Source organism: Seriola lalandi, unplaced genomic scaffold, assembly GCF_002814215.2.
Source record: "Seriola lalandi dorsalis isolate HSWRI2012SDOR001 ecotype SW California unplaced genomic scaffold, Sedor1 jcf7180002054689, whole genome shotgun sequence".
NCBI lineage: Eukaryota > Metazoa > Chordata > Actinopteri > Carangiformes > Carangidae > Seriola > Seriola lalandi.
Window position 1 is genome coordinate 3320362 of NW_019525242.1, and position 24976 is coordinate 3345337.

At 39.0% G+C, this 24976-nt stretch overlaps 1 protein-coding gene across 5 annotated transcripts in view; it reads left to right on the forward strand.

Moving 5' to 3' along the window:
- Positions 1 to 24976, forward strand: part of epb41l5 (erythrocyte membrane protein band 4.1 like 5) — a 34265-nt gene that overhangs the window by 3700 nt on the left and 5589 nt on the right. For 3 of the 5 annotated variants that reach the window (XM_087178448.1, XM_023423107.2, XM_023423111.2), the window contains exons 3-21: positions 2758 to 2862; positions 4058 to 4100; positions 4360 to 4438; positions 4871 to 4915; positions 5897 to 5949; positions 8234 to 8354; positions 8536 to 8623; positions 8876 to 8964; positions 9082 to 9151; positions 11177 to 11346; positions 12274 to 12380; positions 12626 to 12644; positions 13304 to 13349; positions 13609 to 13727; positions 21006 to 21157; positions 21511 to 21608; positions 21773 to 21904; positions 23268 to 23335; positions 24227 to 24349. In XM_087178448.1, the coding sequence (XP_087034574.1) occupies positions 2758 to 2862; positions 4058 to 4100; positions 4360 to 4438; positions 4871 to 4915; positions 5897 to 5949; positions 8234 to 8354; positions 8536 to 8623; positions 8876 to 8964; positions 9082 to 9151; positions 11177 to 11346; positions 12274 to 12380; positions 12626 to 12644; positions 13304 to 13349; positions 13609 to 13727; positions 21006 to 21157; positions 21511 to 21608; positions 21773 to 21904; positions 23268 to 23335; positions 24227 to 24349 (1727 nt within the window). The remainder of the gene's footprint in view (positions 1 to 2757; positions 2863 to 4057; positions 4101 to 4359; positions 4439 to 4870; positions 4916 to 5896; positions 5950 to 8233; positions 8355 to 8535; positions 8624 to 8875; positions 8965 to 9081; positions 9152 to 11176; positions 11347 to 12273; positions 12381 to 12625; positions 12645 to 13303; positions 13350 to 13608; positions 13728 to 21005; positions 21158 to 21510; positions 21609 to 21772; positions 21905 to 23267; positions 23336 to 24226; positions 24350 to 24976) is intronic. The other 2 variants (XM_023423110.2, XM_023423109.2) reach the window with 2 other exon arrangements.

Genomic DNA, 24976 nt, shown 5'->3' on the forward strand with positions numbered 1-24976 from the left:
TTATCATTTCGTTAAACAGCCCCTGAGAAAAAGTTAATCTTAGCACATTACTGCCTTCTGCATATGGTCTGTGTTTGCTTTAAGTGTAGTTTATGGTCTATAGGGCCTATGTAGTAGGATGAGATCTATAAAACAAGTTAACACAGTTTCATTCTTAATTAAAAAGACTATAGCTCCCCTTGTTGTAGTTTGGAATCATGTGGTGTTGTTCTTAAGCTGCACAGTTGTCAATTCAACTCAGGGTGGCAGAAATGTGGGGGACCCCCTTGCTAAACGGTGCAGTTTGTTTTTCTGTTTAGATGTTCAAGTGGCTGTAGATGCAGAGACACAATCTAAAACTGAATAGGGCCCATTCACATACTGTGGCTTTCCAGCTGTGTGTGTCCCTAGTATATAAGGCCACCCAAAGTTGTCTCCCTGGGATACGTCTGTTTAGCAGCATCTATGTCCACACAGCCTTATGATTCACATTCTTTACTTTAAATGTATTTAGTTCCCTCTCTTTTCTCTTCATCTTTGCCCCCCACTCACCATCCTATAGCCACTGACACTGTCAGCTCCTCCATCTTCCCTTTTCTCTTGTTGGAAGATTTGTAGCCCAGACAAAAGGTTAAGCAAATACATGCTTTTTTAATTTTTACACAAAATAAGTTATTATTCCATTAATGGTAGTGCAGCTCATCGTTTCAGGCAAATGTCAGCTGTGTGGTCACCTTGGGTGTGGATGAGTATGTGGTATTTGCAGAGTCACACAAACTCAAATGTGCATGTGACCTGATGCATGATTGAGGACAGACAGATGATTGCTTCATCTTATCTTTTTTTAATATAATGAGTAAACATGGCCCTGAAATAATACGTTAAGGGATGTTATTCCTTTTATGGATAGCCATGCTAAAAATGCTAGTTTTTACAGAACAGTCAGGTAAAGCATCAACCAAACTGCATGATATTTCCTTTTTAAAAACCCTTATCCTTCAACTTTAACAGGTGCATTACTACACTGGTTGGTGTGTGGATGCTTACAGATGTCTGTAGATGACAGCATCAGCTCAATTGTAACTTAAATATTCTGACAGGGTGTCTGAAGGACAGAGCTGTATGCTCAAAGGCAGGCAGAAAGACAAACAATACTGCAAGCACTATAACAAGGGTTTGGGTGAAACACACACAAACACACACACACACACACACACACACACACACACACACACACACACACACACACACAATGAGTCCTTTGTACTGTCTCTCCCTGGGTACTGTAGGGGTGCGGTATGCCTTCTCAGCTATGCCAACTAGCATGGGGCCAGCCCCCCTGAGCTGCCCTGGAGCTCTCTCGGGGTGTGTGTGTGTGTTTGTGTGTGTGTGAGTGAGTGAGTGAGTGAGTGAGTGAGTGAGAAAGAAAGAGGGAGAGTGTGTGAAGGAGACACAGGGAAACCTTTAGAGCACCCATGGTCCTCTCCTTTGCTGATCCATAGTTTAGCTTTTTTAACTACTTTGATTCGCAAACATTTTGTACATAGTTTATATGAAATAAATATGTTTTTGTGTGGACAGTAACCGTGTTCATTCAAGTTAATTTGAAAAAGAGAGTGATCCTACACTTATGAATGATTATTTGTTTATAATCTCAATATTAAAAATTTAATATTTTTTTAAAATTAGTGTTGATTTTGACCTGGTAGCACGGGAGTAGCAGGAGTGGTGAAACGTTTTTATGTATGTTGCTTTGAACCCACTCCACTATTTTATTCGGGGGATACCTGTTAGACTTAACCACAATCAGCCATACTCAGCCTCAGCCATACTCTTGATTAACATTACAGATCATTTTAGGGCAAGCTCAAATATGGTTAAAGAAATAAATGATCAAAAGTGAAAATAAAACAATATCAAGATGGACAGAGGAGAAAAAAATCCAGCTGCTGGTTGATCTTACATCTTTTCCTAATTCATAGAGCCACATGATCACATGATGTGTGCAGACACCCCACTTCCCTCAGCTCCTGGGCATCTGGGGCACTTCAACCCAGTTACTATAGCAACCCAGTCGCTGTGCCTCATGGTGGGGTTAGAAAGTTGTGTGTGCGTGTGTGTGCATGTGTGCGCATGTGTGCGTGTGTGTGTGTGTCTGAAGACAGAGTCCACATGTGAGGGAGAGTTCTCCCAGTTGAAGGCAGAGCACAGGCAGTAACTGGTACGGCTTGGTCAGAAAGGGCAGCACCTATTCCAACTTTGAATACTTCATGTTAATATTTTTTCTCCTATCTCTCTATATTCAAACCCATAAAAGACAAATCACAACAACATTTATACTTAAACCAAGTAAAAACATTCAGAAAAGTATTTTGAAGAGGTGCAGAAACTAATTTAGAAATGTCTGTAAAACCCTAACTAGTATTTTTTCTAATGACCATGTTTTGTTTTTGTTTGTTTTTTTTAATACCTTTGCTTTTTGGATTTCATTCTTTCAGAAGGCTTCATTCATGACTGAGTAAAGACCCTCCTCAAATCCAAAACTCTCAACAGGAAAAGCAAAGCTATATTTCACAGTCCTACATTCCTGCGCTGTAATGCAAACTTAGGTTTTAGATGGACGTTTCTTCAGGACTCTGTTGATATATTAACCATTCATAGAGTCCCCTTTATTTCATTTTTAAGTACTTTTGCATGACCCCCATCATGAGTGTCAGTCCTTACTGTGAACTTTGACGCTCAGATATTGAAGTCCCCTGTTTGTTTGTGTGTTCTCAGAAAAAAGCCAAAGGTGAGGAGCTGTTTGAGCAGATTATGTACCATCTGGACATCGTAGAGAAAGACTACTTTGGACTACGCTTCATGGACTCGGCACAAGTGCCGGTAAGATTGGAGATGCACTTTATGCAGTAGTCTCTTTCATAAACTTTGCGTTTGTTTTTTCACTTCATGCCATGGTATGGATGCATAATTTGTTGGGTTGAACAGTTAATTTTGAAAAATAATGTATTATGACTTTTAGTTCCCATAATTAATAATCATGGGAAAATATTAAAGCATGAAGATAACAAAATGATTTTGAAAAGTATTTACTGTGGTGAAATTATCCACATCTGTTCAGTAGTATTATTTTATGTTTCACCAAGTGTTTGAGGCATTCACTTCCTAGCCAGACTTTCCATTTCAGTCCAATTCACTATTCACCCATTTGGTGGAAGGCTTGAGACAAGAACTTTCCCTTTCAGTGAATGGGCTAAAGGGATTGGTTATGGGACTCTTGTCAGCTCTGGGAGTCAGGCTGTGCTCTGAGACAAAGCGTTTTAAGTCGGTGGTCTGACACTGACCCTGTTCCTTCACTCTGATACTCTGTGAAGGCCATGGAAGGAAGGAGAGCTGGTGGGAGTAAAGATGAAGCAGAATGGAGGGACAAAGAGGAGAGTGGTGGAGGTAGACAGTGAAATGGTTGGGAGAGCAAATTGAAGTTGAGTGAGAGAGAGGGAGGACTGTTATAAGGAATGTGGGGGAGAGTAGACTAGAGAGTGCTGAGAGTTCCTCCCTTATCTCTCTCTGTCTCTCTCTCTGTCTCTCTCTCTCTCTCTCTCTCTCTCTCTCTCTGTCTTTCTAACCTACACATGCACACACAACACAACCACCGCTGCCACCTCTCCTTGACATTGTTCATGCCTCACAGTGCCTTCAAGAAGAATTACAGCACTGACCAGAACACTGACTTATGTGTCTGTGTGCTAACTTTTCATCAACTTATCTGTTTTATTTTTGTGGATTAATTAATTAATGTTTGTATGTTGAATACAAGCAGGTATAAGAGTTGTGGAAAAAAAGCATATGGTCATGTGTCAAATTGAATAATTTTGTTTTTATTTTTTTTGTACTAAACTTAAGCTAGCTAAAGATGTGGTGCTTTTTAGAGGGACAGGCAGAAATATAATTATCACATCAGTTAAATTATGACTGTTGTATATTGATTATTCAACTTGCCATAAAACTTTTTTAAATACTAGACCTTGCTGAAGATGCTGTGCTATTTTAATTGTTAATAATCTGCATTTTGTTTCAGCATTGGCTTGATGTTTCAAAAAGTATCAAAAAGCAAGTGAAAAGTAAGTATACAGAGGCCCTGCCTCAACCTATTTCCTTTCCTTTCCCCAAACATACAGAACAACTTTTTCTTTATCAAAACATCCAATGAACAGAACATTTATCTCTACTCTCCTGCATTATTGCTGTATGTTATGTGTTATATTAAATTAACTACATTTTTTCATCCTAGTACTTTGGTTATTACATACATTGTGATTGTAAATTGTATTGTTAAACTTGATAATATTTACTCAGCTGTGATTTTGATGTGTCCTTTAGTCGGCCCACCATATTGCCTTCACTTGAGAGTGAAGTTCTACTCTTCAGAACCGAACAACCTGCACGAGGAGCTCACCAGGTGAGTTAAGACGTGCACACGAAAACTTTCTACTGTAGCTAAATTTCTCCAACACACAAATTTAAAAAAATTAGGCCTCTGTTCATCTCATAAACCTTCAAAAGTTGGTGTTTTATTGGGTCTCTACAAGCAGGTTGTTTTTTAAGTGTGTGTGAATGTAAACATAATAATAAAGTGATACTGCGCTTTTATATTTATTTTTTGGCTGTTTGTTTTATGGGCAAAAACATTCTAGTCACATGATTAGCAAGTCTCCTGCAGGGTTAATTTAACTCACTCAGATCGAACAGCTACTACCATTGGTTTTTTTTTACTACCAGCTTTTTTCTGCTACCAGTTTGGAATAGATGGTTGTTTTTGTATCATATCCCCTAAAACTGCCAAATTTAGTCAAGTTTCATATTTAACTGTATTGTTTTGTTTTACTTTCAGATACCTATTTGTGTTACAATTGAAGCAAGACATCCTCAGTGGAAAGTAAGTAATTATCCCACATTTTAACGATTCATCGTAATAAAGTACTGCACACAGGACAAAACCTAAAGTGATGTCATGTTACACCAAGGAAATGTTCAGTTAGAGAGAGGGACAGACACAATCACAGCTATCAAATTAAGACTGACGCATATATAGACCTGACGGTGGCATGTCAGGAACATTTTTCCACTTCACTGATTAAGTCATGCCAGCAGTTGATGCAGTTACTGTGGTAAGCATTAATAATTACAGATGCCTTTTTAAAACACAGACTAAATTGATCAAAACAACTAGAAAATCCCTGAAAAATGGTTCCCCTTTTTTTTATTATCAGAAAACTTTAGCTCGTAGAGTGATGTAGCAACTTCAGATGTTTGATTTTGTAGTTCAGGGTACCTGCTCCCATGTTTGTTCAACACATTCTGAGTGGGTATCCAGTCTGATTGTTCAGAGGCTGTCAGAGTGAGTCAGTCTCAGAGCAGACAAGAGCAGATAATCAGCTTATCACAGGGTGAGAAACACTAACAATTAAACTTTTCTTCACGTACGCTCAGTGCTGGCCCATGTCAACATTTTTCTGTTTCCTGGAAAGTCATTTTCATTTAGCACTGCATTTGTTATTTAACCTGTTATTTCACACAGTTAACTTCACTAAATCACTTGACCGACACAATATACTGCCTTTCTTCATCAGTTGATATCCCTTGAAACCTGAATCCATCATTTGTGTTGGTAGTCATGGACATCTTACTTTAAGAGGATTACAGGATTACATGTTGGTGAACAGAATAGATTTATTAACAGTAGTATGTTAGTCTACATCTTTATTACAAAGAGATTCACTTTTTTTTGCAATGTTTAGAGAGTACTAATAGGAAGTGGTAGAGACCAGTAGGCCTCAGTGACAGTCAGAGGTGTGGTGGCCTGTGGCAGTGTTTATTAATTTTGCTGTGACTGACTTTTTCATGTCTATATTTTCAGGCTAGAATGTCCATTTGACACAGCAGTGGAGTTGGCTGCCTTCTCGCTACAGGGTAAGCACAGCAGGTATCCAGGATCTCTCCAACTTGTTTTGGTAGTTGGATTCACCTTTGTAACTCTGCGTAGCAAAAATATAGCACCAGTGTGGTGTGAGTCAAACGAGCCTTTGTAAGTTTTAGGTTGGGGCATTATATGCTTGTGTACAAAGTGGCTTTTCCCTCTGCAGTGTATATGTTCATTTTCTTAAAGCTAGTTTCTCTTTGTCCACATAACATAAATCTGTTACAACTCTCCCACATGCCCAACAGACATTGCTCCGAAGCCCTATGCTTACTTTGTAGCTGGTGAGTCCATAACAGAATGTACCAACATCTCACCAAGGCGCTCACCTGACACAGCCATGTGCTCCCAAGTCCAGCTGCCAGAGTGGACCCTTGTGTCTCTGCTCCACAGGAATTTTCCTTGATCTTTTCAAAGCAGTCATGGCTGTCCTTGTGAATCACCATCTGCTTTGAGTGACGTTCCTGGCAACATTTGCTGCCATGGTCACTGAGGCAAATAAACCCCTTCACTACAATAAGATTGCAAATCAAAGGAGTGGTGTAACTTTAGGTGGAGTGGTAGAGAATGAAATAACAGGCACACGTAGCTGAGATATAATTTCCCATACTACATTGAGGGGGAAACACTCAGACTTTCAAAAGAGCTGTTGCTCCTCTGCATTAACAGGCTGATGGGCTCTTAGAAAGCGATAGGCTGCTATTCATTGTGAATGAGACCTGGCGTTGCAGCTCCGCGCCGCCTGCTGAGCTACAGAGATTTAAAAGCAGAGGAGCCAGCTGAGTAATGTGGACAACTGTTTCAGACTCACCACTGGAGAAGTTGAGGGATGTTGTTGGGAGAAGGTTTGTATTTAGGCTTCTCTTCCTGCTTATTGCCAGTGCAATGATTAGAAAATAGACAGATAATAAATTATGTGACTTTAGGGGCAATTATATTTTGATATTCATAAATCCAAGGACAACAACATTTTATAAAATCATATCTCTGTGTCTCTTTCTAGGACCTTGAAATTCTTTCATTACATTTCTGCTGCTATTGTGTCTCACTTCTGTTAATTCCATAGCATCTTCAAATTTTCTCCCAAGTTGTGTCAGTCAAATATCTCGGTAACAGAAGGCATATTCTCCATTGTTTACTGGCAATATTTGGTTATCGAACTTCAATTTTAAAGTTTAGAAAAGGATAGCTCTTGATGTTTCCATGGCTACGTATATTATGTTACTTTTAAAAATGCACTAATGGAGCAGAAGTTGATTGGGCTTCCTCTACCACCAAATATTGAAACTACACTATTTTTTTAAGAAGTGCTAAATGCTGCATTTACCTGCAAGAGCCACATAAAGAGAGGTGCTTCAGAGGAACAAAGATTGGGTCAGTAGAGACGTTTATAGAATGGGATTGCGTATAGAAACCCTTGGACACACACACACACACACACACACACACACACACACACACACAGTCACTGTGGGGTAAATGCCAGCTCATTAGTGCTCCATCCTCTTCAGAGGCCCCCTAATCCAGTACCCTTTCTGTCTTCTCTCTTTTCCACAGTTGAGCTTTCTCCCTTCATTTTCCTTTTTTCAGAATCATGTTGTTGGTCCACTGACATTTATTGGGACAGGAATAGGATGATATTATCTTTATGTTGAGGCTTTGCTCACAGCTGGACTAGCTAAACTGTGAAGAGCTCCCAGCAAATCCTAGATTCTCCTATCTACCCAAACATTGCAAAATGTAATCAGGCCCAGGACTTTCAGTCTTTGTCCACTTTCTATACACAACAGTACAGAGATAAGGATTTTCACTTTGTCTTGTGTTCAACATACTATACTCATTCTTATCCAGTGAAGATTTATGTTGTATTCCTGCCTCAGTGTCCCTTTGTCTCCTTTTTTCACCTGATTAAATCTATGACCTCTTGTCCACTGAGAGTTAAGTCCCTGACCTGATGCTACACAGCACTTTGTTTTGCTGGGACATGGAGGGAGGGTTTGTTTGTTATTTTGTCCATTAGGATTCCCATTACCTACCACCACAGTATTAGGCACTCTTCTCATGGTCCTCTCCCAGGGGTGGAAAGTCATGGTCTCAGTGACCATTAAAGAATTATTTGAATGTTTTTTGGTCTTCAGTTGAACTGAACAGTGTACACATGTACAGTCTCGTGCAGTTCATGACCACAGTCCCTCAAAAAAACTATCATTATCACCTATTGTCACCTATTCTGCTCAGGGTTGGAATTGACAAGTATGTTTGTCTGTGTGTTTTCAGCTGAGCTGGGTGATTGTGACCCATTAGAACATAATCTGGACCTGGTGTCAGAATTTCGCTTCATCCCAAACCAAACGGAAGATGTGGAGCTAGCTATATACAACACATGGAAGGAGTGCAGGTTTGCATTTCAATATTACTTTATAATGTGTGGGCTTGGTCTGAAACGGTTACCAGGAACACTGCCCTCCTCTTTTTTTTTTTTTTTTAACATTCTCTCTGCTTGGAGCTGCAGATGTGTTTTTGTTGATGCATTTCTTTCCATTTATTACCTACTCTCTTTTTTCCTTCCTCTCCTTCAGAGGTCAGACACCAGCCCAAGCTGAGATTAACTACCTGAATAAAGCCAAGTGGCTAGAAATGTATGGGGTGGACATGCATATGGTCAAGGTAACTGACACACTCTTTCTCTTAAGCATTCACTGTATAGCCTGAATCTACTTGTTTCACATATGTGTAGTTGCACATACATGGACATGTTGCACATCAATAGCATAGCTGAGATTTTAAAACAGGAAGTGTCCTACATAAAAGTCAGGAAGTGGAAGGAATGTGCATAAGAGCATAAACATGTGATTGGGTCATAAAGCTGTCTCTTCTTTTCTTTCTTCTTCCTGCTTTCTGTCCATATCTGCCCTGCAGGCAAGGGATGGTAATGAATACAGTCTGGGTTTGACACCCACTGGAGTTCTGGTGTTTGAAGGACAAACCAAGATCGGACTCTTCTTCTGGTATATTTGGTCATGAACTAATTTACTGAAATATTTACTTAAATGCTTTATTGAAACAACATTTAACTTTTAGTGTGTGTGTGTGTGTGTGTGTGTGTGTGTGTTTGTTTGTTTTAGGCCCAAGATCACTCGTCTAGATTTCAAAAAGAGCAAATTGACTCTTGTGGTCGTGGAGGATGATGAACAGGTGAGCAGGAGCACATACGTTCACCATACATACAGTACTATGAATGATATCTGACATTTATAACGACTATAGTTTCAACACTTTCGTGTTGCAGTCAAGGCCATAAAAATGAATATAACACTTAACTGTATTACCAATTCTTTGCTGTCACTTACAGTTTTTATTATGAGCATTGTTATCAATTTTTATGGAAATGTGGGGGTGTGTATGAATCTGAAAGAGTAACCAATCACTTTGCAGAGGACGGCAGATGCAGTCACTTTGTGTTTAATGTGTTAACAGTTGATTCCAATTATGACACAGTTTAATGGCAAAGGTATTAAACTAAGTAAACTTATGTTTGAATTTTATAAATGCTATCTGAACTCTTTGTGAAATATAAATATTAAATGCTTAAAGTCTATAAATTACTACAGCTGGTAAAATTAATTGACCCCATATCATCTGTCACTTACAAAAGCAAACCTGAAACAACCAAACAAACATATCACTTTGCACTTCAAGATAAATCTCAATATTTTCACAACATGTCATAAACTTTTCACATTTTTTACAAAAAGTAGACTATGCAAGTTACTTTTTAATCACTTGAAACACAATGTACAAACATGCAGAGGGTGCTCTGTTTGTAATAAAAGAAATGAAATAATAAAATAAATCTTTTGTTTGAAGTAGTGCCCGACCCTTAAAAGAGGTTAGTACGAAAACAAAATGAAACAAGACTTAAGATTGTAGTACCCAGAGGCTATTGTATATTAGAGGAGAGTCTGTTTATGTCCATGCTGGAGGTCTGTGAGTGAGGTTAATAAAGAAGCCTGCCCCCTCTGGTATTTCTGGTATGCACCATTCTCCTACACACACACACACACACACACACACACACACACACACACACACACACACACACACACAGTTCTCACCTCCCAGCTCTGTCCTAAACAGTTATACTGTTTGCTAGCCTTGTCACCCCAAGAATTTACTGTGTACACTGTACTTGAGTTTTTAATTCTCTAACAAGATGCTTGTCCGTCACACACACAAAGCAGGAGCTTTAGAGATGAACCCAAAAGAGAGAAGCTGGCTGTGAGAGGGTTATTGCATTGACAACTGTTACACATATTTTCAGAGTAAATGGTGTCTGCTTTTTAACAGTGGATGGTGGAAGTGAATCACATCTCATTGTCAAAGAGAACAGGTGGTTAGTTAGAATGCACAGAAGCGACCAAATATTTTCCTAGTCGACTGGTAGCCGTTAGTTCAAGCCATTAGTTGACTAGTCATTGCATGTTTATGATATTAATTAACTTATTCCAATATATATATATATTGGCTCTAGCCAATTTTTTGGCTCCAGCTCAATCTTTTAGAGTAAAAATGTTACAAGAAACATTGTTGACACTGTGCTACATTACAGAGAAATACAAAACTATTAATGAGCCTTTAAAACATAAATATTACTGTCTTGTGTCTTCTGTGTGTTTTGATATTTGAGGTAGTGTGTTCCCTAAAAGTTGCTGCCCGCTTATGACACATGTGCTCGGAACATAAACAAGTTCTTGCTGGTGTTCATCATACTTGGTTTGTATGTGCACAGTATGTCTGTGAGCTTGTGTGTCTACAAAGCAAAGAAGTGTGCAAAGAATATGACTGTGATAGTGGAATGGCTGCAGTGTAAGTTTTGTAAGTTGCTGTGGTGCTGGGCAGGCTTCATCTAGACTTCAAACACTGTAGTGCAGCAATTCATTCTTCACGTCAGCCTCTTTGCACAAGTTAGAGCGAGCGCATGACCTTTGTTTTTACAGAAAATATATTGGCTAGGACTAAAATAATTTTAATGATTTTTCAGTTTGTTTTGAATTGAACCTGCTATAGCTAATTGTGTGGAGGATTATACAACACTGTACCATGATTGGAAGTTCTATTATATTTGAAGATGCTCACATTAGATGCTTTCATGTTACTCTACTGACAACTTACCCTCTTCTCTGTTTGACCCAAATCTAACCCCATGCCAATCCTTCACAGGGCAAAGAGCAGGAGCACACTTTTGTCTTTAGGATGGACCATCCTAAGGCCTGTAAACACCTGTGGAAGTGTGCGGTGGAGCACCATGCTTTCTTCAGGCTGAGAGGGCCAGTACAGAAGAACTCTGCACGCTCTGGATTCATACGCATGGGGTCACGCTTCAGATACAGGTAACCAAAGTAATCCATGGTAATCAAAAGGTTAGGGAGGCTTTTGAATGATGGCTTTTTTTGTATGTATACAAGGTTTACAAGATATTTTAGGGCTTAAAGTTCTCTGGAAGTTTTAGATTCACAAAATAAAGTAACAGAACAGTTTTTTGTTGGGAAAGAGTGTTTGCAGTAATTTCTTTTTCTCATGTTTTGTTATTAAATTAATTCACAATGGATGAAATTTTTTCCTCTAATCAACTGGAAAAACTAATGTCAATGTAAAAACAAAAATCTTCATTTTTTTAAAATTAAAATGATTATATGATAGATAAAATGAATGATAAAATTATTAGACAAGCATTCAGCCCCATTAATATAACACACCAAAATCATCACTTGGTTCCAACTGGTTTCCCAAGACTCAAAATTGCTTATATAAAAGAACACAGAAAATTGCATAACAGTTAAGTGCCACAAATTTAAAGAGCCATGTTTGTTTCTGTACCCTGTGTTTAAACGTACCAACAGAGATAATCCTGGTGTGACATACAGTATCGTTCCTCTGTGCATACAAAAAACCCCACATGTGTACACACAGATACTTGCAGTGGTACAAACCAGGCACTCAATGTCAACATACTGCAGTAGCCAGCTAGTTCCCCTCTCTGTGTGTTTAAACATTACCCAGTTGGATAAGCACTGGCAGTAATGTTGGTTTAACACAGAGGTTACAGGGTTTGTTGTTAAAGGAAGGTTATCGCCTGGATGGGTCCAGAGTTCAGTGGGGGTCATCACTGCGCCTGTTGTTTTTGAGACAATGAGATTTATCAAAAAGATAATTAAGAAAAGTTGAATTTTGTATTTAATGTTTTGGCCTGCGTTAGTAGGTACCATGTAAGTGTAAATTAAGTTTTTGTCCTTGTGTGTGTGTGTTTTTGTTACCAGTGGCAAGACAGAGTATCAGACAACCAAGGCCAACAAAGCAAGGCGGTCAGCCTCCTTTGAGAGAAGGCCCAGTCGACGTTACTCAAGAAGAACCATGCAGAACAGAGGTGAGTACAATACGCCTGTAGTCTCACACCTGCACAGCACACATGAATTTACCGACTATATACATGACAGTTAACAAAAGCACTTTAACCATCCCATAGTAAAAAAATTACTTTGCAAGCTCATGTGTGCATAAAATATATACACACTCTATGTCCCATTACCCATTATATCAGAAATAGAAATGTCTGACATGTTTCCAGTTCATTCATTGTCGTATACATCTTCTGTGTTTGTGTTTTTACAGGACCATACAATCCACAGGAGTGAGTACACTGATGTTTACTAAACTGTGATTGTGCCATTACCTGTTTAAATGACTTAATCTGTCCTACCCCTGTTGTACATCTTTAATTTGGGGGGGGGGGTCACCTACTCCTGCTCCTACTCCTACTACACCTACACACTTTCTCTCTCTCTCTCTCTCTCTCTAACTCACTCTCTCTGTTTCTCTCTCTCTCCATTCATTCAGTTTCCCCATAAGGCTTGTCTGTAATCATGTTGCAGAGCCTTTTGTTAAAGGGATATGTGTGTGGGCTAAAGACATGATGTCAGTGGTAGTTTTAAGCTATCATGGGACCAACTGACTCAAAGCATTGCGATGATAAAAATTCCTCTGACTTTTCATCACACCTAATTGAACAGACCTACACTCTGGAAATGCTGCTACTTTTGAAGCAACAACCCTGACGAAAGGATGTAACAATGCCGACTTAAATAAGGATTGGGATTTGTGAATTGGCTTGTGGATAACCTGGCAGACTAAATAAAAAGAACATAATTGGAAAAGTGTTACCATGAATCTTTCCAAATTGTACATCTGCATAGTCCAAAATGTGGTTCATGCTGTTTAGAATTCTTTTGAGGTGTTGTTAGTTGTGCTGTTAGTTTTTTCAATAACATCTCAATTTCTTTCTTTGCTCAGAGTTCTTTCCTCAGGAAACGGAGTCAGCTCCAGCAAAGACAACAAGGTGAGGGGCTGAGTTTTTTAATCCCTCCTCCATTATAGTGGGAAACAAAAGAACAGCACCACAGACTCAAGCAGGTTTTGAATTCAGATAGACAGCACATAGAAGACCAAATCATTAGATACAGTTGGCTAATGTAAAATATTAGTGCTTTTACAAAAGTATTACAATGAAAGTGACACTTAATACCTCTCTACCATGTCTACTCCCTTACCTGTTTGCTCTGTTTCATATATTTCCCGTCTTTCTCTCGCCCCCTCAGATTTCTCCCAGTAGAGGTGCCTGGTCAAGCGTGCCTGTGGTCACCCCAGCAGCTGCTTCTGCCTGTGGACCAATGGAAATCGAAGCACTGCCCAGGAGTCCTGGAGGAGAAAAGAGGAGGTTGGTTCCTGGATAAATTGAATGTTCCAGGTTCAGTCATTTCGTTAAAGTGCAATTCATCTTTCATATGCTAGCGGCAGCTTACAGGACCGGTGAGGGAAAAAGAAACAGGTTAGGAAAGGTTGGCATGGACTAACCAATCCCTGTTGGGTGCTGAAAGAAGTAGGTGGATAGCTAGGTGTGTTTTCATGGTCTGATGCCATGAGAGTGGCTTAACGTGGATTATCCACTGACCCTGTCTTGTTGTGACCAGGGCAAGCAGGAAAGAAGGGGGTAGGAAGCCACAGAAATTGAATATATTCTTTTTTCTATTTGTGCCTTTATGTCCCTTCCATGCATGGCTGTTCTATTCCCTTATTTTCAAGTTCCTGCTCTGTTTTGTGTGAGTATAATACAACAGAGTTACTTGAGTGTCAGCATGTATGTGACTTAGTGGATGCAGCACTCGCCTGAAGACTATTATAGCAAAAGTATATACATTCAGGCAGATGGTAGAGTTTAACTCATGGGAAATGGACTGCAGTTAGACAAGAAGCAGGCAGACTGATACTGTACAGCGAACAGAGACAGTCAGTGGATAGATGAGCAATCAGAATCAGATTTATTTGTCACTACCATAATATGCATTTCAGCATATATGGAAGCAAAACACCGTAGTCCACAAATCAGGGTGCGTTGCTTGGCTCACTTCTTCTCGGTACCACCTATATTACCTTTTTTATTGTTTTAGTATGTCATAGCTCATTGCTTACTCTGTTCTGTCATATTTATGCTATATTTTGTGAGTGTGCGTGTGTGAATGTGAGAATGTACTTATGCATACAAATATGTATGCAACCTCCTTATAGTTATAAACCTGCGATGTTCCCCTGTGTGTTCCAGTATTAACATGTACTGAGGACTTGGTCTTGTCTGGAGGCAGGCCAGGTAGGTACGATCAAGCACTGAATTTTGCCATTGCTCTGGCTTTAACCAATCAAACACTGTGCAGTGATGGGCTTCATGATTCTGGCTTTGGGAAAGGTTCTCTCCTGCAGTGCAATTGTCTCCTTTGATTTCTCTTTGTCCACTTTTGATCAGCATGAAATTCCAACCTAATCTGTGCAGGAAATGATGGGATGATTTTTGTGGGGATTTTGTTTGGCATCAAGAATCTGTGAAGTGATGATTTCAGCTGAATCTGTTCTGGTCAGGAATGGGATGTGTGCAGAGGTGTCTGTCCTTTCAGTCATCTAATGTCATGCTGTGCATCCTGTAAACCACCCGCTCTTCTTTAATGCTTATTTATGACGTAAACTGTACAATAGTTTACAAGATATGATAACAATATTTGAGAATTAGTGGAAGTTTTGCTAGCATATTGATGATGCTATGACCTTATCAAAAAATGTGAGGTTTTCAGTGGTGACACCGTAAGACATTACTCACCCACATGCTTTTTCCCAGTTTAAAGTAAGTAGTCTAATGTCCTAACCAGGCCACTCTGGCCTCTGCTTAAACAAAGCTCATTCACATTTACAGCTAAGGCTGATCCTACTTCTAGTAAATTTCTGGTCAGCTGTAATAAGAGGATTGCCTGTCATTTCTGTAGAGCAGTGCCATTTTTTATGTAGTACCCTTTAAAAGCAGGGTGCACAGACATGATCTTGGATAAGGCTGGTGCATAGACAACATGATGATGTATCACACTAATTATACTGTATCCTCCTCTTTTAGACTTTGTTGCTCAAAGGTAAATCTTATAGGCTGCACATACTGATTACTCCTAAACATTTTCTTGATTTTCTTTATTTTTCTGTCTGCAGTGTTCTTTAAAACACACTCTTTTTATGTTGTGCAGCAAGGGCTCTCGATATTTTTACTTCCCAGTTAGTGTCCTTTATGAGTGTGTTAAAGCAAGATTAAGTTTGCCAGTGATGCTACTGTTTTCAAAAGACGTAACGGGTACAGGCCCACATTTCTCTGTGAGGTTATGCTGTCAAGCCCTCAAAAAAGCTTCAATCATAAGAAAAATGTCTTACCAACACTGACGCAAATGCTACTAAGTATTTTATCAGCACAAGATGTTAGACTGAGATGACCTCTGATTTCATACCACCTCTTGTTTATTCCATCAACCCATGGAAACAGTTTACAATGGACTCCATGGACATGAGGAGGATGCTTTGAATGAGAGATTGCTAAATCACTAATACTTCAGACTAATCCCTGGTGCTCTTCGCTCTCTCCTCCCACGCATTTCTCCCTTGCTTTTAGTACAATTTCAGCCTTGATTTTGCATGGTGCACTTTAACCCTCAGCTGTTCTCCTGACAACATGAGCAATCAATGTCCGCTATCTCTCTGTATATCTGTTATGATCCAACTTTACCAAGCACAAAATAGAATGAACAAAAAGCTGACAATATGATCCACAATGTAATATATACAGTCAGAGTAACTGACATTATTGATTGAATGATTCACAAAAAAAGTTCAAGTCAGTGAGTTTTGTAGGAGTGAATTGCATTTTTGGAATCAAGTAGAAATACTACAGATAAACCCATAATTGTACATAACAGTATCAAACGACTCGTAATTAAACAAACTTAACAAATACCAACAAATTATGAATTTTTAAATTTTAAATATTCTCTCTGAGGAAATGTCATGTTTTCTGCTATGCTGTGCTTTATTTTTTCTTATTCAAGTTAATATGCCTTACAGCTTTCTTATGCCTCCCTGTATAGCTGTCATGTAGTGTTTTCTTAATCTGTTGCCTTTTCCTGCCCTCTCATTCCTCTCCTCTGGAACATTATCAGCACTGAGAGTAGATAAGTCTTTGGAGCTAGTTAAAAAAAAATATATATATAATTTCTATTGCTAAGGAGAGACTATATGGAAAATATGAGGTCAGTTGAAGTTCATCCGCTGTCCATATAGTCAAACACCATCAAGTTCGTCACTGTTTTACAGTGGCAATGGGAGACTGTATGCTCCTTTGCCTTTTATGCTCCCAGTAGAGCTGTCCTCATGAATAAAACCTTGTGGCTCCGGGCCTCCAGCTCTGAATATATAAACACAGATTTGACATAAGACATTAAAGCCCAGCCGGTAGAGCTGCAAAGCCAGGTCACTGACGCTCCAGAGACATCCAGTCCACTTCACTTAACTCAAGTGTGTATGTTACAACACTTGTCACCGTACTCTCAAATGCGCGCTGTAGTGCACAATGTAGCAGATGCAATTGTATGGCTTATTCAGTATCATCACTCTGCTGAGCTTATCAAAACCATGCACGCCTTATTTATTCATATTGTTTCATGTCCACTAAAACAACATTTTTGTGATTATCAGCGGCTTTATTTCTCTTTCCAGGCTGTAGTTGAAAACAGATAGTGCCCTGAGCATTGACACAACTTTAGAAAATCGAGAGGGCGAGTTTAGACCAAAGATTCGTGAGCAGACAAATTGAACGTGCTGATCTGCAACTTTGTGAAAACCTGCTGCAGCTGTCGTTTCCATAGCAACGACTCTGTACTTCCGTTCTAACCACTGCTTTTCAGGGTTTTTTTGTAGCTGGATACTTAGTAGCATCTTAAAATATAAATAGTGACCGTGAGTTACTTGCTACAGTTGCAGTTATAGTATTGATGAAACGGCAAAAAAAAAAAGAGGGCCGGGATTTTTGAAGCAAACACCCAGACATTGTGCAGTGTGACAAAGGGCAGTTTGTTTATCATGTTTAAGTACATTTTAAGGCTTGTGTCATACAGACACAGGTGTTCCTCAAAAAAATTAATAGTTGATCCTCTCTTTCCTCCGTCCAAAACTCCATTGGACCATTTGTAACTTACTTGACAAGCTAACTTTGCTATGAGCTGATTGGCTGTTGAAACAGTTCATGTGCCTTCTGTTATAAAGCCAGCCACTGGTGACTCAATTTACACCGCTGTAACTTTTCCCCGCAGTGGTCTACAACCGTTTCGTCTGTATGGTCTAAGAGAGAGACAGAGATCATAGTTAGCCTGTACATAAAGCCATATGCAATGAATTACACTTCAAAGAATTAATGTCTTCTATCAGCTTCCTGCTGCAAATTCTCTTCTGCTATGTTCTGCTCCCCCTTCCTCCATATATTTTTCATGTCTTATCCTTCCTTCCCTCTCATTAATCTGCATATAATCTCTTTGCTGTTTTCATTGAATGTCCCCCTCCTCAATCTCGGCTTTGGTTTACCTACACTCTCACTCACTCCCCATTTCTTAAATCCCCCACCTGTTTGTCCTCTTCCCCTTGTCCTTCTCTTTTTCCTCCACACTGTTCTCCTCAGGTCTCCTCTTCCCTCCATCCTCCCTGCTCATGTCTCATCAAAGCTCCCCACAAGGAGTTGGACAGATCCGACCAACTGACAACAGTCTCACCGTCTGTACTGACATGAATTGGACAGCACACTAATAAATGGGAATGGCTCAGCAGTGACTCGCCCTTGAAAAACTTCTGGTATTTGTGGTAGTGACTGTACCACATGGAAGAACACACCTGGTGTGAATGCACTTGTGCCTTATTAACTGAAATATTCCTCAACAGAAACCTCTCTCATTGTCAGTTATTCAGTCTAGTAACACCTGTCACAGACTGACACAAGTTTGCTGTCACACTTGATACTGTGTCTCAGTTCATCTCTTCATCTCCTGCCACTTTTCCTTCATCCTTGTTCCAGTGACACGTCTGAAAGGTTAATCTCCCTTTCCTCCTTTCACTTTCTTTTCTCTCCCCCTTTCTCTGTTTTCTTACCCTTAATACTTTTTTTTTCTCCTTTCCCCCCCTTTCCTTCTTCTGACCTTCACTCCTAACCTCATAGTGAAACTGGCTATCTCAGGTGAGATGCTATCAGTGTGAGGCAAGGAATTCAGATCCGCTCTTGACTCTGCAAGGAAACAATAGGTCACATAGTCCCTGGAAGGTTTAGACGAGTTGTCTTCTGCTTCATGTTTTTGTAATACTTCAAGCACTGTTGCAATATTAAGTTTGACTTCCATCAAATGATTTTTATATGATATGATTTTTTCTCTTTTATGTTTAATTTGTTCTGCACATTTCATGGATCTGCTGCTCTGTTTTAAAAGGAGGTTGGATAAGAAGGTTTTCATCTGTAGAGAGATTTGTCCAATAGGTTGCTAGCTTAGCTTAGCGCAAAAAAAACTGAAGCGAGGGGAAAGAGTTACCTTCACATTTGCAAAGGTGCATTCTAAAAATGTCAAATTTCTGTTCAATTTGCACATTGTTAATTGTTTGTCTCTGCTTCCAGTGCTAAACCTGGACTCAGAAATGAGATTGATAGTGACCTTCTCATCCAACCTCTGAAATCAAGAAATCAAACAAGCATAATTCCATAAAAATATTGAAAATTAATGGAAATAGTTTAGTAGACTGTAACTGTTTTGTGAACACAACTGCAGTGGTGAGGGCACAATTCAGAGGGTTTTTATTAAATGACCCGGCCATCAAGGTAATGGTGAGTTTGGTTGATAAACGTAAGGAATGTGCTTACCTACATCTCAGCTATGCCACTGTACAATTTTTTCCTGCACGTCCCACCCAATTAAGATGATTTCATAATATTTTTACTTAGTTAAATGTTTACAACATAACTATGACCAAAGGATGTATATCTTTCTGAACACTGTTTTAAATCATTTCAGAGAATAAAAACATGATTACTCTTGACACAGAAGAGTATGGGGCTTTAAATAGCATTTTTAATGTGTCTATGATCCCGTTTGCCACTTTACTGTTAAAGAAGCATTATTGGGCTTTTGCATTCATGTTCAGTACGTAAAATGTCCTAATATTCTGCATCGTCTTTTGCTGTCATTTAAGTTGAGCCTTGGCTATTGGTATACGCACACATTTAAAATGCTAGACACAAGCTAGTGGGATCATAAATTGTTGCTGTTGACTATGAAGCACAGTAACAAAGGAAATTTATTCAGCAGGTCACTGTTAAGATTGAACTTGACAAAATATTTGCTGCTAACTTCATACTTGAAATCTCTGGATAGTTTGAGAAGGTTTTCATTGGGGATTTCTCTGTCGACTGTACATGCCTTTATTTTTAATGCCTTTTTATTACTTTAAATAAGTTTTTCTTTTTTAGATTCCTATATAAATACATTCAGACCTTCTGTGAAAAAACTATGAGAGAGCAGCATTCTTTTGAAGAAGAGGAGGCAGGTAGTAAACTAGCTGGTAACCTAAGACTATGACTACAGAGTACCTATTTACTATTTAGTGTTTGCTTGAGAGGAGACATCCTTGGTATGTGTGTCTGTGCTTTTTTTCCCCTTCTTGTCTTATGTTTGTGTTAATTGTCAACATGAGGGCTCGGTATATCCTCACTGCCCATTGTGTTTCCTTCATGGATTACTTAACATGTGGGAGTATTTATATACATTTGGTTTGTGAGTCCTCTGGCAAAGCATTGTACTTTTGGTGCTTCAGCTCCAGCTAATATGTACTGCTCATTTTTCACTGTGTCTTCAGGCTACAGAAATATGAGGTAATTACGAGGCTGCTGGAAGAGCTTCTACCAAAATCCATGTATCAAATGTTTTGCTTCAGGACGCTCCAGGTTCTGAGAATATTACACCACATTATTTCCCTCAAAAGCTATTACTTATTATCACAGGCATAATCTTGCTTCTGTAAACCGGTTTCTTTACCTCCTGAGAAGACGTGGTTTTGAGCAGAGTTATTTATTTTTAGGGCTTCCCTCTTTGGATACACAGCTTCCATACCTTCCCTGTAGAAAGTGCTACAGGGAAATAATACAGTGGATGTATGATCGTATTTGAAGCATGAATGACATGAGCTTACATGATTTGCAAGGAGTAATCAAGGAGTAATTATTTTAGATATACTTATTACTTTACATAAGCAACAAATGTTTGTTTTTCAAATATATTTTTCCAAACACAGTAGCCTAAATTCTGTATTATTTTTTGGCTTTATTAGTTTTATTCTAATTTTGTTGTTTGTTTATGGGAAATTGGTATTATTCTATATATCCTCTGATATATCACCGTGGGCCAGTTTTGCCATCTTTTCAGAGTCCATTCATATCTTATGGATGCTGCAGGTAAGTTGTAAAGCTGTATAAATCAGAATTGTTCTGTTCCAGTTTTACATTATCTTTTCCATTGTAATTGTTTGTGTTTATATTGAAGTGCAGTTGTTGTTAAACTCCCATCTTGATCGGCCGCTTCTTTTATATCTTCCTCTTCTCCCTTCTCACTAGTGTGCCCGTGGTTGCTGACCTGATGGAGACATGTATTGATGATGTCCTTAGGACTCCTGTTGTTCCCACGGTGACAGCTATAGAGGAGGCTGGACCAAGCAATGCCTATGCCACTACCAGTGTCACAGCAGAGGATCTACTCAGCCTCAATGGTGAGGCTCTTGAAAACCTATCAGTGTTAAATCAGTGTAACAATGACAGTTATGCTAAGAAAAAAGAAAATATTTCAAATTTAGTTTTCGTGGCAAATTGTCCTCTAATCCTGTAAATGTATATGGCAGGATAATATAGTGACAGTGTGTCAGATTGTGAGACACTGTCACCACCAACCACCACTCAGACTCACTCTTTATACATTTGCACTGCGGTAATTAATAAACCCAGAGATGATTATCTGTGGTTCATGTTGTTAATAAGTAAACAAAACAGAACTTCTAAAGAAGAAACTTCAAAGTAAATAAAGTTGTTGTATGTGTGCATTCAAATGTATCTTGCGTGTCCTCAGAAGCAGCAGCTCGTCTGAAGCAGCTGGAGTTGGAGAGCAGCCCACTTCTTGCTACTCCGAGAAATAACGTTAACGTCAATATGGCCATGAACAATCAGGTGGGTGTTTGTTGATAAAGCATTTTTACTAAAACCAACACTAAATAATAAAAGCCTTTTGTTGCCTTCTAGATATAGTCTAGTCTGCATAGGATGAGGCTTATTTAAAGGCAAATCAACTTTAATTCAGTATTTAAACAAAACATTTTTTTCCATGGGAACAGGAGGATGTGGTGAAGCTCACAGAGAAGTCTGGTCTGAGCAGTACAGGCAGTAGTCCAGTTGTCACTCCACTGCGCACCCCGGAGGATCTGAAGAGTAACATCCTGAAGGCACAAGCTGAGGCTGCCCTCAAGGTGAGGAACACACTACACTAAAATGAACAAAAAGAGAGAGGAGGAGGAAACACTTAAGATAATGCAGTTACAGTACTTTTGTCTTCATATGGTAATTCTCAAACCATTGTCAGCTAAACTAAATGAGCATATCAAGTTACTGAACATCAAAAGGCTTTGGGGAATGACTGCAGCCTTGCTGTTTTCAGCTACATTAGTGCTTCCACATTCTACTTCAGTGTGCAGGTGTAATGAATGAACAGTGAGACTTCACTGAAATGAATTTAAATCTTGTGAGTTGATGGAAGGAGGTTCAGGAGGAGATCCAGACGGCATAGGCAGAAGCAGAGGCAGAAGCATTTATTGAAGCTGGATCAATCAAGGAGAAAAGAGAAAAGCAGTACAAGTTAACAAGTGTAATGTCACCAAATTCTGAAGGACTTCCTCCTGGTTAATTATGTTTAACCTTATACCCCCATCATATATACTAAATGTCCAAATAAGGTTATTCTTCATGCAACCACATCACATCCATACATGTGTGTTTATATTGGGTACCTAATCCTAAACATTAAATCACATTTACCTAAATCACATTGTGTACAAGTATGGAACTTACGTCTTTCGCAGAGAAGATGTGTGTAAATCATGACCATGAGGGGAGTTGTGACTATTCACCGGAGACTCTGTCTTCTCTCGTCTCTGAGGGTCTTTGCTTGACCATGGTTACCTATGGTAACTTCCAATGGGGTATGGGCAGTAAGGGCACTGTGTGTGACCTGTGGGGAAATACCACATAGAGACCTAAAGACTTAATAACAAAGAAAAAATTCTTCACAAATTGATACATGGACTTGTGCTGGTTGTGTGTGCTCCATGGTTTTTAATGAGCTTGTCTTTGATTGAATGTTTGTCAGATTGAACCTTGCGGCTTATTATCCCACATAACATCAGCCCTGTCCACATGATTTCAACAAGATCACTCTTTGTGCAAGTCTTTGTCCCTCCTTTGATGCCTCTGATTGGTTTAAGAAATTGAAATAATGACTATTTTAGTCATGTATCTCAAACTATAGTGTAACAACAGAGTATGGAACTTAACAAGGTCTTATCCAGGGCTTTTACACCTAACCCCTTTGATACAGCATGTTTTTGATCTTGCCCTAACATAGTGTCACGGCAGAATTAAATCATCACAGCTATGATATATCACACCTCCAGTGCTGTCTATCAGAAATGTGGAATGTGTCATTGTTATGAACTTGTAATGGTATTCTGCTATCAAGTGGACTGGCGATGTGTCTCTGTGTAAGTCCCCTATTCCCAACACTTTTCTCTGTCTGTCTGATCATCCACTTATCTCTCTCTGTTTACCTCTGTGTAGGGCTCTTTGGAGGAACATGCTGTAATGGTTGGAGATAAAAACTGTAACTTGCAGGAAGCTTCTGCCAGGTATGACCTCACAATTACACATTTTTCAAAGCTTACTAATCTATAGTTAGAAAATGATGATAAATGAATGAATGAAAAAAACATTTTTTTAAAACTGAACTTGAGTGAGTCAACTGATGCTCTTAAATTTTATTTAACTATGCAAAATATACTGTGTATATTTTTGTAGAATTATATTGCATTTTTTGTCACAATCTCCTCTCCTTTAAAGTACAGCACTGTCAATATAGCGCGAACATGTACAGGAGAGAAGCCATTGTCGCTTGTGTTTCATTGTCTTGAAACTGGGCCTTTTCCCCTCCTCCTCCTTCATCTTCCTGAGTCATACCAACTGTCATCGCATTGTCTCGACCAATCACACATCACAATCCTTGCTGGTGGAGCTGATTAACCTCTTGAATATTCATGAGGATTATTAGCATAGCTCACAACATTACATCACCTGCAGCTCATCCCTATAAGCAAGGCAATACAGATAAGACAAGCAGGTCCCTGTCTTGTGTCAGAGGCACTAAATGACTCAAACTGGAGGAGAAGCCACATTAGATTTGATAAAATCTGTTGGTCACAAATTTAGTTAAAGTCGCCTGATTGCATGGCCTCAAGATATGGTTTAACAAGACAAAGGGATTTACTGAATCTGATATGTTTAAAGATTAATTAACTTGTAATAAAAACGTGGATAAAAATAAATTCTTTACAGAACTATGATATAGCTTAAAGCAAGATAAAATAATGCATACTATAGTGAGATTTTACTCAGTATAATAGTATGAATTTGATCCCGTCCTGTGAGTCATGTTTTTCCTCTGTAAATCATACTGAATATGTCATGCAGGTTAGTGCGTTATGTGAACATTCACTACTAAAAGATGCGCTGTGTTTCTCCAGGTTGAAGGTGCGTAGCGGGCGAATGGGCAGTAACTCATCTCTTTCTGTCACCAGTCGGCCTGACACCCAGGACTCCTGGGACCTACTAAAGCCAGCTTCACTGATCTCATCAGCAGGGGCCAGGTCAGTGTGCTTGCTTGTGTGTATGAAATGCTTTTGTGTTCAATTTGTACTTTGCATGTGCACTCAGCACATTATATTTTGTCACCCACTTAAATGCTCTTGGGCGCAGGGAGAACAGATTAGTCGAAGAGGAAGTCTTTGACACTAGCTGCAAATATGTAACTTTCTGAGAGGACTGAGACACACATATGATCTGTTTTTCTCTTCTCTTTTATCTAACTTTAAGTCAAATGATAAACTTATTGAAAATTGTCACCAATATTTTTGTTTTAGTGTGTCGTTTAATGCAAAGTTTTATTCATGGATTAATTAAAGGAGGGCATAAAATAGTTATAAGTAAGACTGTAAAGACGGGAGTTTAGAGAGTAAAAACCAGGGTGCACCTAGATTACATTGCCAGCCAATCTGCTTTTTTCTCAGTATATAACCTCACTATATAAAGTTGTGTCACTGATAATTATATAGGCCTGTTTTCACCCAAACATAAAACAGAACATAAAATATAAATAATCCAGATTTCACAGTGATCAGAGACAAAGATGCTACTTGTTCTTTATAGTCTTTGCTGACATCTGTTGGCATGTTTGGGTAATGCATGTGTGTATATGTGTTTGTGTTTGTGTGAGT